The 14905-nt window shown below is 43.0% G+C and overlaps 1 protein-coding gene across 3 annotated transcripts in view; it reads right to left on the bottom strand.

The window, feature by feature from the left end:
• mpp2b (MAGUK p55 scaffold protein 2b) overlaps positions 1–14905 on the bottom strand; it is a 52760-nt gene that overhangs the window by 4380 nt on the left and 33475 nt on the right. For 2 of the 3 annotated variants that reach the window (XM_034106788.2, XM_034106786.2), the window contains 4 exons: positions 9641–9814; positions 8638–8793; positions 7073–7300; positions 24–155 (listed from right to left, as the gene is read on the bottom strand). In XM_034106788.2, coding sequence (XP_033962679.1) covers positions 24–155; positions 7073–7300; positions 8638–8793; positions 9641–9814 — 690 coding nt within the window. The remainder of the gene's footprint in view (positions 1–23; positions 156–7072; positions 7301–8637; positions 8794–9640; positions 9815–14905) is intronic. The other variant, XM_034106787.2, reaches the window with a different exon arrangement.

Here is a 14905-nt window from a genome sequence, read left to right as displayed (position 1 = left end):
TGAATATCCTTGGCTTTACTCACCTGCCACCAGTTCAGGTCCTCCTGGTTGAAAATCTGCAGAATGTTTCCGCTGCTGAAGCCGAGCCCCGCTTCCCTGCAGGGAATCAGGTTATCATGGGATGGGTCGTAGTCAAAGTGACACTTTACAAAGGCCTGAATGGATAAAGACAGGGAAAGGAGGGAAGGTGTCAGAAAGATTCCCCATAATGGATGTCAAAACAGATTGAAAATACACATTTAGGCTGGGGATGTATTCCCCCGCTGCCTCGGTGTGTACAAGCAGAACATGATATGCAGTAGGCCCATTGGGCGTGTAAAGTGTCCATTACTTTGAAACAGCCTCGATCAGTTTGAGCCCACTTCATCTCTCGGCTCACTTTCACAACACCGCAAGGATTCACGATTAAGCTCATAAAGCAAAACCCTGTATCGCTCCCCACTGACCGCACCTCGAGTCTGACTGACACATAGAAATAATAAGAGAGCCAAAATCTGTAGCCAGGGCAACCATCCCATCCCCCCCACTATTGCACTTGACGCCTTTCCTCGTACTGAACTGATGCATGAACATAGAAAAAAGGCTGCAAGCTCTTACTGTAATGTGTGTGTGGCTTATTGTATCCTTGCATGGGGATGACTTTCACACACACATTACAGTAAGAGCTTGCAGCGTGCCACACACACACACACACACACAGACACACACACAGGCCAAAGGGAGCTGTCAGTTGAGTTTAGTCACCATGCGATGGCAGGGCTCGAGGCGTGAAACACAGAACTTTTGCAAACAACTCCAATCATCGCAGCTCTTGGCACAGCTCGACGTTCTCCTACAGCACTTTACCGTGTGAGCAAACCCAATTTATTCTTTATCATCTGTGACGGACGGCCACAATTAGGTGCTCAACTGGGCACTTTGATATCAGGAGCTGAGACCATAGAAGAAAAGGCAAAACCCAAACACTTACACTCTGGTTTTACAAAGTGAAGGTCTTCAGAAGACAGCAGGAATGTGTTCTTACAGAAAAGTCTGCACCTTTAGAAATGTTCCAAAGAGCCATGCCTCAAAACACACTCTTTTCAGTGGATGACCCGAAGAAATGTGAGGGCATGTTCTAACATAAAAGCATGTGCGGCTGCTCCTCAACAGTTTCTACAGGTCTTACCAGAACAGAAGAACAACTGCTGTATACTGTAGCTGCTGTCATCTGTACAGCTGCCAATTCCAGTTTTTGGATAGTTTGCATGTTTTTATTTCATAATGAATATTACACAGTTCCTCTAGAGGCTGAGGTAATTCTCTGATATTAAACTCTAATTTGAAGCCAAAAGAATCATGTAACAAGAATATACAGCCATAGCCTCTATAAGTACTTTACGCTAAATGCTAATGCTATTATCGCATCATGTTTACAGGGACAGAGCTCAAATGTGCTAATTAGCCCTATGTATAAACATGTATACAGCCATAGCCTCTGAGTGGTTTAAAGGTGACATGTCATGCTTTTCCGGTTATCACCCCCCCCCCCCTTGTGTGTTATGAAGGTTTTTATGCATGTAAATGGTCTGCAGAGTCAAAACCCTCAAAGTACACCATGTAGGTAATAAAACTCTAACACAGAAAATACCTCCCCAAAACGCCTCGTTGGAGATACGTCACTGTCCATTTGATTCTTCCGGGTACATCATGATGTCATGTCGTCCCCGGAACGAAATGGACCAATCCGTGGAGCCGTTACGTTACGTCCGCGGAGCCGTTACGTTAAGCCCCCGCTGATTGGTCCAAATTGACCAATCCACGGACTTCCTCACACACTCAGTGCAAGCAGCTCTGCTGATCTCTCCTCCCTGGCTGCAGGCTGATAACAGACAGTTGGGATCGCGGCGAAATTCTCTCTGCAGACCCATTCTCACAGCGTTCATCAAACTTTTTCTTACTCAATATCAAGCCACACTTATTGTTTTTACTTCGGCTGTGACTTTGTGTGTGCTCAGGGTGAGTTTGGCTGTGTTTCGCTGTGTATCGCTAAACAAGTAAATCACACCTCCACGGAGCTCAGCGCGATTCACAACGTCCCGACTGGTCCCGACCAATCGGAGCACACTGGGCTCACAGGGAGGGGGGGGGGCAAGAGCTGCAACGAGCCGTTTAGTGGAGAGAGTGAATACACATACTTTACAGAGATGCTGTATGCGAAACCAATGTGAGTTTGGAAAATTGCACAGTATAAATCTATTCTAGTAGACCTCAACAATGGAATTATGATCAGTGGAAATGGCCATGACATGTGACCTTTAAGGTAAATGCTAAAGCAGTGGGCAGAATATCCAGTGACAATGATAACATTTGCTAATTAGCCATGTGTATACAAAGGTGTATACTATACAGTCATCTGTGTGACAGGCTTTAAGCTAAATGCTAATGCAAGTAAGACAGATTGTCTACAGTGAAAATGCTTACAATTCCTAACTAGTAATGAATCCAAAGCACAGCAGAGGCTAACGGAAATAGCATTAGATCCAGGTAGTTGTCATAAACCAAAGCATTGGGCTGTTAGCCTAAAAATGTAGTTAATCTGCGTAAAAAAATATTACAATTCTTCCTGTGGATCACTTGAATGTGTTTAGAAACTGTAATGGCAATCCAATCAATATCTTTCGAGAGATTTTCACTCAAAAACACAAATGCCACCCAACAGTAGCTAGCCAAAAGTCAGGTGATCACTTCAGTCAGAGGTCCTCATCTGGGCATTGTGGATGTCTGTACACATTCTCATTGAAACACATCTAATAGTTGATGAGATAATCTGTCTGGACAAAGTGGTGGACTGACCAAATGCCCAGTGGCTCATCTCATCCAATGGAAAATAAACATATATTCTTTTTATTGAGTTCCAGTGATTCTTTGCACCCAACAGCAATAATGTGCTTCAAATTCATGCATGTCTGTGCGGATGATAATCCTCCTCTCCACATCATTTACTTGTAAATAATGTTCTAGTATATTTTGGTGTAGTGTAAGGAATTCATTTGGCACAGCTTCTTCAAGCTCTTGTGTTCCTCTTCCCTACCGCTGAGACAAATCAGTCACGGAGATTGAGCCCAATTTTCTTTTAGCTGTATGTACTGCATCCTACAATGCTCCATCCTTCCATCCTATTGGCATCACCAGGATACATAACCCTTCTCTTTACCTCACTCTAAACTGAGTCATATTTTCAGTGTGACTAGTCTCCTCCAGCTCTTAGAAAGCTAAGCGAGCAGACATAACCCGAGGAGAGTCACAAACACATCGTGATTTTTTTCAGCAGTCTTAAAACGATGTCTTGTAAAAAGTATTTCATTTCAAACAATCTAAAATACAATTTGAACTTTACGACCGTGGACATGATGAAAAGTACAAGGACTCCAGCGTCACGAGCGGTCTGTGGGATCACTCTTTTTCCTTTCTCATCTGGAAGGCTTAACTTTTTCATCCATAATATATGAGCATAAAATTGCTGTCTAAGTGACAAAACTCTAGAGCAGATTTCAAAGCAAAACACCCAATGTCACCGACAAGGTCCCGCTATAGAATTAGATATGATTCTTGGCACAGCATGCAAGGTTACAGGCTGCAGGGAGCGAGCCAGGGGGGGGCGGAGAGCGGCACTCACTTGACTGATGGAAGTGACAGTATCCTTTCAAACTAATCAGAACATTTTGTACATCATGTACTCAAGGATCGCTGATGAAAGCAAGGGTGTTTTACTTTGAAAGAGCTTGAGATTTAATGTGGAAGACATTTTAAAACACAGCTATAGTTGTGGTAACTGTTCTTAATCACAAAATGGATACAAACAACATGCATCCCGTCATAAACTGATTTTTCACATTTAGGGAACGATGTCTTATAACCAGTCGACAAGGAGGTTTTCTATTCGGCTTGTCTGTCTGTCACCAGGATTATGGTTACACAAATTGCCTAATTTAACCAACCTCAGAAGAACTCATAAGATTTTGGAGGGATCAAAATCATGTTGCCGATACACCATGTTAACTTTCAGCAACATTACAAGACAGGGAATGTGTGCAACATGTGTCCTATGGTGTCGGAATAATCTAAAAATGTGATTCCAACTCGCACAATTCATGTGGAAGCCCACTTTCAAACAGTTAACAATATTGTTTTATGTCTCCAAGCAATACAATACATCTTCTTAAATGTCAATTGTTTCCAAATGAAAACTTAAAGACTTCCTAACTCTGGAAAAAGCACCAGGTCTGGGCTCCCTAAGTGCCATTCTAGTTGAATTATTCTACAATGCACTCTGACGTATATTCTTGTATTTTATACCTGTCTTATTCTATTATAGCTTGTTTAATGTTTCTATTATTCTCCTGGCTTTTTAAAGACCGCTTTGAATGTACTTAAATATCACTTTATAAAGCGTTTCAGCTGCACTTTATCTTAATGCTTTTTAATGTTTTTTCATATTTTATAAAGCACTTGGAATTGCCTTGCCTTTTACATTTCTTGATGTTATGTCCTCTGTGAAGCACAAGTACTTCTTATACATTGTACATGTTTTTCTTCCAATTATGTGTATTTATGGGTGGGCTGTTCGAGTTAAAACAGGAGTCTAACTGCGCATATGCAGCAGGATATATGTATTAGACCTGATGTGTGCTGACCTTATGTGTGCTTATCAAACGTTTGGCAGACATTGGGATCATTGGTACTGCACTCTCATGGTTTTCATCCTACCTCACAGACAGAAAACAATATGTCCGTCTCAGCACCCACCGGTCAAGCTGCTCCACTGTCTCACATGGTGTTCCTCAGGGGTCAGTATTGGGTCCACTCCTGTTTATTATCTACCTACTCCCCCTTGGCACTATCCTCCGTCATCATAATGTCCATTTCCACTGTTACGCCGACGATACCCAGGTCTACATTTCCAGCAAACCCAACACTGCCCTCCCCCCAACCTCTCTCACCAACTGCCTCCAGGACATCAGGAGCTGGATGAGCAGGAACTTCCTAAAACTCAACGGCAGCAAAACCGAAGCCCTGCTGGTTGGCACCAAAACCACCCTCTCCAAAACCTCATCCTCCCCTGCCTCCAACCTCATCATTGATGGCTACTCCATCCCCTTCTCTGGCCAAGTTAAGAGCCTTGGTGTCATCCTGGACAGCTCCCTCTCATTTTCACCTCACATAAATAACATCACCCGGACTGCCTTCTTCCCAGTGGCGACTGGTCATTAGGGGCAGGTGGGGCACAGCCCCACCTAGTGTCAGCAGAAAGTATTAAAATAATGATTACAACAAAATGCAAAAAATAAATTAAAAAATATATAAAATATATTTTAAGATCATGTTTAATCATCTGATTCGTCTGTACATTGCTGTTTTAGTATGTGTTCTTCTAATTAGTGTCTACAGTGTGTGCCTATTGAGCTGTTTAGAGCCATGTGGGACAAAACCTGATCCTGCCCCTCCCTCTGACTGTCTAAGTGAACGGTGACTGCAAAAACTACACTGCGCATGCTCAGAGTATTTTCCTATTTAATGTGTGTGGCAAAAAATAATGACCATAGGGGCAAAGTGCTGCCATCCCCACCATACGTCATCTCACATAATTCAGAGCTGATTGGCTGTAACTACGTGTGCCGCGAAAAGTGTGGTGTGTGAAGAGGAGGAGAGAGAGCTGCAGTGAGGCGTCCTAAAACCCGGAAGTAAACTGCGCATGGCTTCCCTCCACAAAAAAGAGATTTCTCCATAGGATTTTAGAAAACAGCTCAAAATAAGATCTGTGGGAAACGTAGCTGTTAGATAAATGTACGTTTTGTTCAGCCGGATAATATCCACATGTCTACCCTACTTTTATCATTTTCGAATCAAAAATCTATTGATTAGATTAGATTTATGATAGACTTTTGAAACTACAAGAAGATAAGGAGGACTTTTACAAAAAAGTAATAGAGATTTTTGTCCAGAAGGATAGGCAAATGGACTTAATCTTCAAGTCAAGGTAAGACTGCAATGTTATTGAAAATGGGATCTTACTAAGAGAGAACAATTCAATATTTAAATGATAAAATTACATTTTTTTGGGTATCCTTCTGTTGAACTGTCTGTTTAAAAGTAATTGAAGCATCAGACAAAAAAAGCTTTTGAAAATAATATTATATTTTGATTTAATATATTTGTAAACCTGAAGAGTCAGTGCCAGTGCCTCACCAGCCATGAACCTCTCTGCAGAAGCTTATATATAGACATCTGAGTTGTTTGTGCCCCACCACTTTTGTACATATAGAAACGCCACTGCTTCTTCCACATACGCAACATCTCCAGACTCCGCCCATCCCTTTCTCAATCAAACACTGAAGTCCTGGTCAATGCATTTGTCACGTCCCGCATCGACTACTGTAACGCCATCCTCTCAGGCATACCCACCAAGCTCATCAATAAACTACAAATCATACAGAACTCCGCAGCCCGGATCATCACCGGCACCAAGGCCTCCGAACCATCCTCATCCAACTCCACTGGCTCCCCGTTCAATCCTGTATCAACTTCAAAAACCTACTGCTCACTTACAAAGCCCTACATAACCTGGCCCCCCCCTATCTGGCTGACCTTCTTCAGGAGTACACCCCCTCTCGCTCCCTCCGCTCCCCCTCTGCTGGTCTGCTGACCGTCCCCACCCCACGCCTCGTCACCATGGGTGCTTGGGCCTTTAGCTGCACTGCTCCCAGACTCTGGAACCCCCCCCCCCCCCCCCGCACATCCGACAGTCAGACACAACCACCATATTCAAATCCCAATTAAAAACCCACCTGTTCAAATCTGCTTACTCACTGTAGTGCCCCCATTATATGTCCCATTTGTGTCCACTTGACTGTCTCCTCCATGATTTCCTGTTTGGGTTTTGTTTTTTTTTGTTTTTTTCATCATGTTCTGTTGCCTATTAGCTTTTATTTTATTATTTTTATTTTTATTTATTTATTTTTTTTAAATTGTACGGTGTCCTTGGGTGTCATGAAAGGCGCCTAAAAATAAAATGTATTATTATTATTATTACCTGTCTGGGTGTGTGTGGCTCCTGGTAGCTGGGCAGGATCTTCAGCACCACGCTGCCGCTCGCCTCCTTCAGCATCTCCTGCAGCACTTTGGGGTCATTGCCCACCTCCTTGGCGTTCACCTCCTTGATGATGTCACCCACGTGGAGCAGACCCTGCTGGTCGATCATGCCGCCGTGGAGGATCCTGGCAATCACCAGCTCGCCGCTCTCCACCCGAAACGTCACTCCCTACACACACACATTACATTACATTGCATTTAGCTGACGCTTTTATCCAAAGCGACTTACAATAAGTGCATTCGACCAACAAGATACAAACGGGTCAACACACAAGGGGGTCAACTCTCGAGAGCAATCACAGTACAGCTTTTAGTTTTTAATGAGTTAACAGTATTGCGATGTCCTTCATTGCTCAGCAGTTCAAAAAGGCACGTAGGTGGCGGCGAAGAGGGTTGTAAACAAGCAGGAAGTGCCATGGCTAAGTGGTGAAGCTAATATATCAATTACTGTAATGGTGACCAGATGCAAGCTACAAACATCGGTTCCAACTCTTCCATTAGTAACATTCATAATAAGATACATTTCAGGGTATGTTGGTTTGCTTGACAGGTCTATTACTCACAGTTTTGTCCCATTTATGCTCCAGTGTTGCACAGTACTGACACAATTTGGTACCAGTTACTTTATAAAGTAAAGGGGTAGGCTGTGGCGCAGTGGTCTGTGTGTAGGTGTTCGGATCAGGGGAGCACAGGTTCAAACTTAAAAACATGGTTAGTGGAAAGTCAGCTCTGTCAACACTGACACAATCTGCACTTTACAACGCTCCGTTTGCACATGTGCCTTGACCTGTTGCTATCCGTCTGCTTTGTGAATATGTATTTTAGTTTTGTTTTTATATATGCTTTTATCATAATATAAGCATCTCTGTTGAATGTTGTTTTACTGATTGTATTTACCTGTTATTTGAAGATAATTTTTGTTTTTAGGATGACTTTCAACATCTGTCCAGGGACTACAGATGAAAAAGCCTGTTGGCTAACTCTGCAGCATTTACAGAAATGTCAATCACTGTCCCTGTCAAATAAATATATAAATAAATAAATAAATAAACCCCACAGCAGTCAGCATGTCGTTGTGTCCCTGAAGACACTTCACCCCAAATTGCTCCGGTGGGGATTGCCCACAGTATTGAGCATGGAAGTCGCTTTGGATGAAAGCGAGTGACATGTCATGTAAAGTAAAGTATCATGCAAATGACACTTCAGAACCTTCTGAGAGACAGTTGGCGTTGGAGAGTTTATGAGGAGAAAGTGAGACAAGAGAGCACCTGGCCCAGTTATCACCGATTCCTTTATCGTGTCAAGATGCTTCAGATCAATCACCATGTTTTGTGCTCAAAAGCCGTATAAATCTGACTTGTTTCTCTTCTTAACAAAGCTACAAAAACATCATTAAACTGAGAGCATAGGCTGCTCCAAAGAACACAAATCACGAGTTGTTGCATCTGTTCACATTCAACAGGAAGCCTCTCTCCGGCCTCCGATTCAAACGGGTTGCAGACTCACCAGGTGCTCGCCAGACACTTTTCGGATGCCCACCATCCGGACGGCGTCTGGGGGAACGGGCTGGTTGTTGAGGTCTGCGTCCATGAAGGAGCAGGGGCTGGAGGGGGGGGTCTCGTAGTTTTTGGACGCCACAGAGTCATGGGTCTCAAGGAGGGACTGTGTGCAGAACAGCAGGGGAGAACAATAAGGGATAAGGGCTGCGAGATGGACGGGATTGTCTTGAAAACACATAAATGGATGGTGCAATATTCAAATCGCAGGAAGCACAACAATTGTTAAAAGCCTGATATGAATTAAAATACCATTTAGAATGAAGTAATGTGGAGCTGCAGAGATAACCCGGCCTACACATATTGATGATAATAGAAAAGAATGAGAACCGTACTTTTCGGACTATAAGCCGCGACTTTTTCCCCCATTTTTTTTGTACAGCTAACGGCCACTAGGGAACCTCCTAAATCTATGGATTTTACAGGTACATTTAACCACCTTTAACTCTATGGGCTCTATGACCGGTCCGCGCCCGCCACCTTTAAGGGGCGGGCTCCAGCAGGAAAAGCTGGAGGCCGGAACAGAGTGAGACAGGTAGCGCGCCAAAGTAAAAGTGGAACCGAGAGACAGAACGAGAGCAAGTCAGACGGACAATTTAGCTGCTGCGGCTTATATGCGGGTGCGCTTTATAGTCCGAAAAGTACGGTATAATGATCCAAAAATGATTAATCCCTCCAGTATTGTGGATCATATCACAATATAGTCAAAAAATAATCACAATAAGTTATTTCTTCCGAATCGTGCAGCCCTACACATGACGTTGAGAAATGTCATAAAATAATGCTATGAAACACAAATCATGTATTCATGCCGAGTTATTGTGACGCATCCTCCGAGCCAGTCTAATCCATGCTAGCACCACATGCATCATGAAGCACGAGCAGCAGTGATCAAAGGGTTGAGGGCTGAGTGCCTGTCAGTTAAAGCTGCCGTGTGCTGCTGGAGGACAGACCTGGAAGTGAGGCTCCTTCAGGATGCGGACCAGCTCGTCCACCGCCTGGCTGCTGTCTGTGAGCGGGTTCAGCTCGTTCAGGATGTCCTGCACCAGCTCCACGTTGTTCTCCCTCACCGCCTCCAGCTTGGGTTCCTCAAACTGCTCATGGGCCTGGGATTTAATGAATAAAAACTACGGGGTATTATTTCCTCTACCTTCAGGGCTAGGGTTCAAGGCGGTCACTTGGTGTTGAAAAGTGGTCAGACCATGAGGGCTCAGATAAAAAAAATGTATGCATATGTTTTTGGAACGGTCGTCCACATGGGGTTTTAGGATTTATAATAGATGTATTGGTATGAGATTGATAATTATGTGCATCAAAAGAGCTATTACAGATTCAACAATGCAAACAAATGGTCATTTACAGTCATCCATGTTAGCCTTTGCAGACCATTTACATACACCTACATAACACACTACAGGAAAAGGAAACCCCCAAAAGCATAATAGGGCTTCTTTAAACTAAGTTAACGGTGCACTTTTGAGTCATTTTAGATTCAGTAGGCTAGTCTCGTTTTCCCTTTAAAGCTTGTGTTACAATGCAAATGTGTTTTTCTATATTTACATCGTCTGCTGTGTTATTGTGAAAATAAACCATCCTTAAAGCGTTCTCGTTATCTGTGTTGGGATTACGTCCCCGGTGTAAATGACACCTTTGGATTACCGGATTACCTTTACCCTTCTTTCAGGAGAAGCATCAACAACACCAAACTCCATTAGTGTAGCTTCTCAGTGAGCAGTAGATGCACCTTGCCGAGCTATAATGAAATGTTTTCCGACCTCTGCGGGGCTTTTTTCCTTTGATTCAGTAACACAGAAAAGGGCACGTTCACACAGAAACAGAGACCTGAATTGCCCCCTCCCCCCCATCCCCCGCTGAGAGCAACACTGCGCTCATAAATCCTCAATGCAAGATGCAGTAAACAAACTTGAGTCGAATCTAGCGTCATGTAGGTTTCTTCGATGTGTTCGCTGCCACGGACACGGGGGTCTGCGGTTATTGGATATGGCTTCGACATCTCTGGTGCGAGGTCGCATATAAAAAATGTACGACTTTATCCTTTCCCATCTGCTGCATTTTGGAGCAGTTTGTATCATGGGCTGGCTTTTTGCTTTGGGACATGATCCCGTTATATTATTGGGTGACGAACTACGGATAAATACGGCATACTACTAAATGATTTCCGTTCTAAGATGTACAGAAATTAGCAACCAATAAGAAACAAATAACAATTACATACAGCTGTTCGTCCATAGTTTACAGTAGCACTACTTGCAACGACACAACAAGCAATCTTGTTTCGGAGCATTCACGGTGTCAGACAATCCCAGGGAGGATGTGTCTGGTGGGATCAGGTACCATGGCAGCAGCGGCGGTGTTTGTTTGCTGAGGAAGAGAGGAGGAATCCCCGCTGAGAGACAGGATTTGGTGCACAGACACACACACATATATATTCAGTAAAGCCTGCATGTACACACAAATCATCCCATGCCATGTAGTTCACACACTCTGCACGCACGAGGCCACAGGCACAGCACACACACAAAGTTATTTGCACATGGATTAAAAGGCTGTGATTCAGAGCGACTTTTTGAGTTTTGGCAGATTTCTTTGTAACCTGATGGAGCGAGCAGTCAGAGTCTGGCCTTCCAACAACATGCCAGCATGGAAGCCATGTTATGTGATTTCACCGTTGTGAGAGCAACATTTCATAGGCATGTGTCGGTTTTGACATTACTTTAAAGGTCCCCTATTACACTGTTTTTCATCAATATGTTATAGGTCTCAGATAAATACAAACACGACTCTGAGGTGTTTGGCTCCAAACACCAAACAGATCATTGCAGCATTAGCCATAATCCCCTCTGTTTCAGCCCTGTTTCCAAAGTGCTGATTCTCTGTCTGTTACTTTAGATGAAAATAAGGAGCCCCTCCCCACGCCCCTCTGAGAGACATTTGGTTACAAAGAACACAATGGTGCTCTAGGAGGAGATTCAGGTGATAAGGTGGGGGGGGGGGGGGTTACCTTGGTTGCTGATTGGCTAATGGTTACTCAAGCAAAAAATCGTTATGACATCATTAAGTGGCCAAAATCTGATCAGCTCGTTTTCAGACAGGTTTTTATAGAAATGGATCAAAAAGTGAGAGAATCTTTTTTGCCTCAAACTTTCAGAGTCTCTTTCCACAGAGGGGACACATGGTGATGTAGAAGAGACATGAAGAAGAGGGGACACATGTTGATGTAGAAGAGACATGAAGAAGAGGGGACACATGGTGATGTAGAAGAGACATGAAGAAGTGGATTTTGCATAACAGGTGACCTTCAAATTAGTTTGTATTACTCAAAGAGATGAAATGACTATCTACGTCAAGAACATGAGCATGTTTTCATACCGTCCCTTTGCATTGTGCATTATAGCCTTTCAGGTTGTTAATATACACCATCATTGAATTGCTCTGCCAAGTCCTGAAATGTGTGGCTTTCAAAAGTCTCATTTCATTGTAATTACGAGACACTGCTAATCTTCCTCCGCCCCACCTAGACGTTACAGCTAAAAAAGGCTATTGCGCACGGCTGTCCTCAAGGCAAAAGGGAAATGACAAAGCAGAGTGAAGATTGTATTCTGCATCTCCGTGAGATACTTTGATGGTTGAGTGAGCCTTCTCTTGTGAAAGGAGAACATGTCACCCTTTAGCTCAGTGGCTTCCACTGTTACTCGATTAACGGCGTTACAAAAGGTCATCGACGGTGGCCGATAAAGTTAATAGATTACTTAAAGCAAGATGATGTGACGTGTGAAATAAAAAAATAATATATTCATCATCAGAATACATTCATCGATTTCCAGAGGTGGACCGTCGATCTTCTGGTTTCATGACCTTTATGTCCTACTGTGGAAAGAACAAGGAGGGAAAGAAGAAGAGTTGGAGGCCTATTTTATGTTCAGTGTTTCAAGTATGACCCGTGTACATCTGCTTATTACAAATATTTAAGAAATACTGACATAACCGAGTGTGTAAGTGAGTTAAAGATCTACAGACGGAGCACTGACAGCATATTTAGTTACCAAACTTAGGACATTATTTAATTGTTGTATCTGCAAAGTTAAATAGATGCTTGATTATAGTATAAACTCACCTTAACATATTTTAGTTGCGTGCTATTTTTCGCCATAATTATGATTCTGTATATAATTACAGTTCTGTTTTCATTTAATGTAATTAAAATAGGAGTACAAATAATAATAATTAAACAATATAACGTGATATCTTGACATTTTGTTACGACCCTGCTTACATTTGTTTTAATGTTTTGCACAAGCTGTTCTGTATAAAGCAGAACAGTTGTTTTGGAGGACACATGGCCCTGTTCACAAAGACCTTGGAGTTTCATATACAGTCTGAACGGGGGAGTTGTGATGGCTTGGAATAACAAAACCAAATGTCTAAGAGAAGCGAGTCATCCGGCGCTCATTAATGTCTCAACAGTCCTGACGGTCCGTTAGATATTAGAGCCTCGAGGCGGCGCCACCGTCATAACCGACAATAATGGAGCACTCTTTTGCATGATGATAGCTGCTGTCGTGAATATCTGCTCATTGTGGAGCTAATCGTCATTCACATCATGATGGAATTGCAGGCTGGGCTGATTGCATCATTCTGCAGTGAGCGTGGACATCAGGACAATTCACTCAAGTCCCTGAGCCACATGCACACAAGCATGCTACGTCCCTCTGCTAGTGTGCTCCACTATCGACACATTAAGCGTTTATAGATCCAGCGTGGGGTCATCTTGGAAATCATCCTTGAGCAAGGCGTCTTTACGCATCGCTTGGGAATTCTCATCAAGAAACTGGTACCGCCAAGAACCGTCTCATACGAGTCATGCAGTACGAGTCATGCTCTCAAACGACGCAGGCACACATACAGGAAGGCAATCAGACTTTAAAGGGGCTCTATTATGCTTTTTGGGGTCTCCCTTTCATGTAGTGTGTAATAGGCTGGTGTATGTAAATAGTTTCTCTCCCCCCCCCCCCCCCCCAGGACTCCAATCTACTCCTTTGTTCTTCAATAACAAGGTGACATCACTATAACACTTGCTCTTCTAATCGCTAGCGCTCCAATACATTGCACGAGATAGAGAAAGGGGCGGGACATCTCTAAGCGGTTGACCAATCGATCACAACAGAGCCGGCCAGCTAACCAATCAGAGCAGACTGAGAAAAATAAAGAGCTTTTTGAACATTAAAGCATGGAGACATGTCACAGTAGAGAAACACATACAAATATGAACCTGGAAATTAGCATAATATGGCCCCTTTAGGTAAAAAAACTTTAAAAAGATAGAGAGAAGAAGGTTTAAAAGGAGCAGAGGTGGCTGTGCTTTAGCGAAATGGTAGGCTTTGGTTGCAGTATTCACTGCACAGCTTCCTGTGGATCGTCCATCCTCAAACTTCCAGAGCAGACCTGCCTCTGAACTGCTAAATAAGTCGATGAAGTGTTACCTCTGGCTCTTTCTCAGTCTGAGACCTGCAGACCAATACATCTCCCAGGACAGAGAGACCATGAGCAGCTTCCAGCACAACTCGGCTAACGCTGACCGTTCAAAGACAGATGCAGTAATCCGTACTAATGACAGTAGCCGGCATAAAGGAAAAAGGCACACAATGAATTTCAGTACACGACGTGAACTGCATCTCTACTTTTGTTCCCGTTGAAAAAGTCCACACATTTAAAAGTTATCTGAAATTGAAGTTCTGGGGAGCAGTGGGATGGCTTCAATACCGGAGAAAGCAGAACATGTACTTTTGCGGTGTGTTTGGGGAATCAGCTGGAGTTTAAACTCTTAAAGTGTTAGATGTAAGAAAAAAGACTAATCAAGCATGGTTTATCTTAGGTACCCAACGTATTTGAACATATTCGACAACTCAATGATCATGACACTGTTAAAACCCGAAAAATACCAGGTGGATTTTACTACAAAAAGCATGAAAGCCCTTTAATCCAAATAAGAAAGTATTTGAGTTTTACAAGGTGCAGCAAATGATATTATCCTCTGCCACTATACAAGATGATTGTTTCCACCGTGGTACCAATTAACCTTGTACTTACTGTCTTTCTTAAGTAACATCTCAAACAAAACAGCATTGACAATATGCTACTGAGCCATTTCTTATTCTGTATAATAATTGTAAATAATTGTAAGACCTAATGGCTGCCAT

Source organism: Pseudochaenichthys georgianus, chromosome 19, assembly GCF_902827115.2.
Source record: "Pseudochaenichthys georgianus chromosome 19, fPseGeo1.2, whole genome shotgun sequence".
Taxonomy (NCBI): domain Eukaryota; kingdom Metazoa; phylum Chordata; class Actinopteri; order Perciformes; family Channichthyidae; genus Pseudochaenichthys; species Pseudochaenichthys georgianus.
This window is presented reverse-complemented; position numbering and strand designations above follow the sequence as displayed.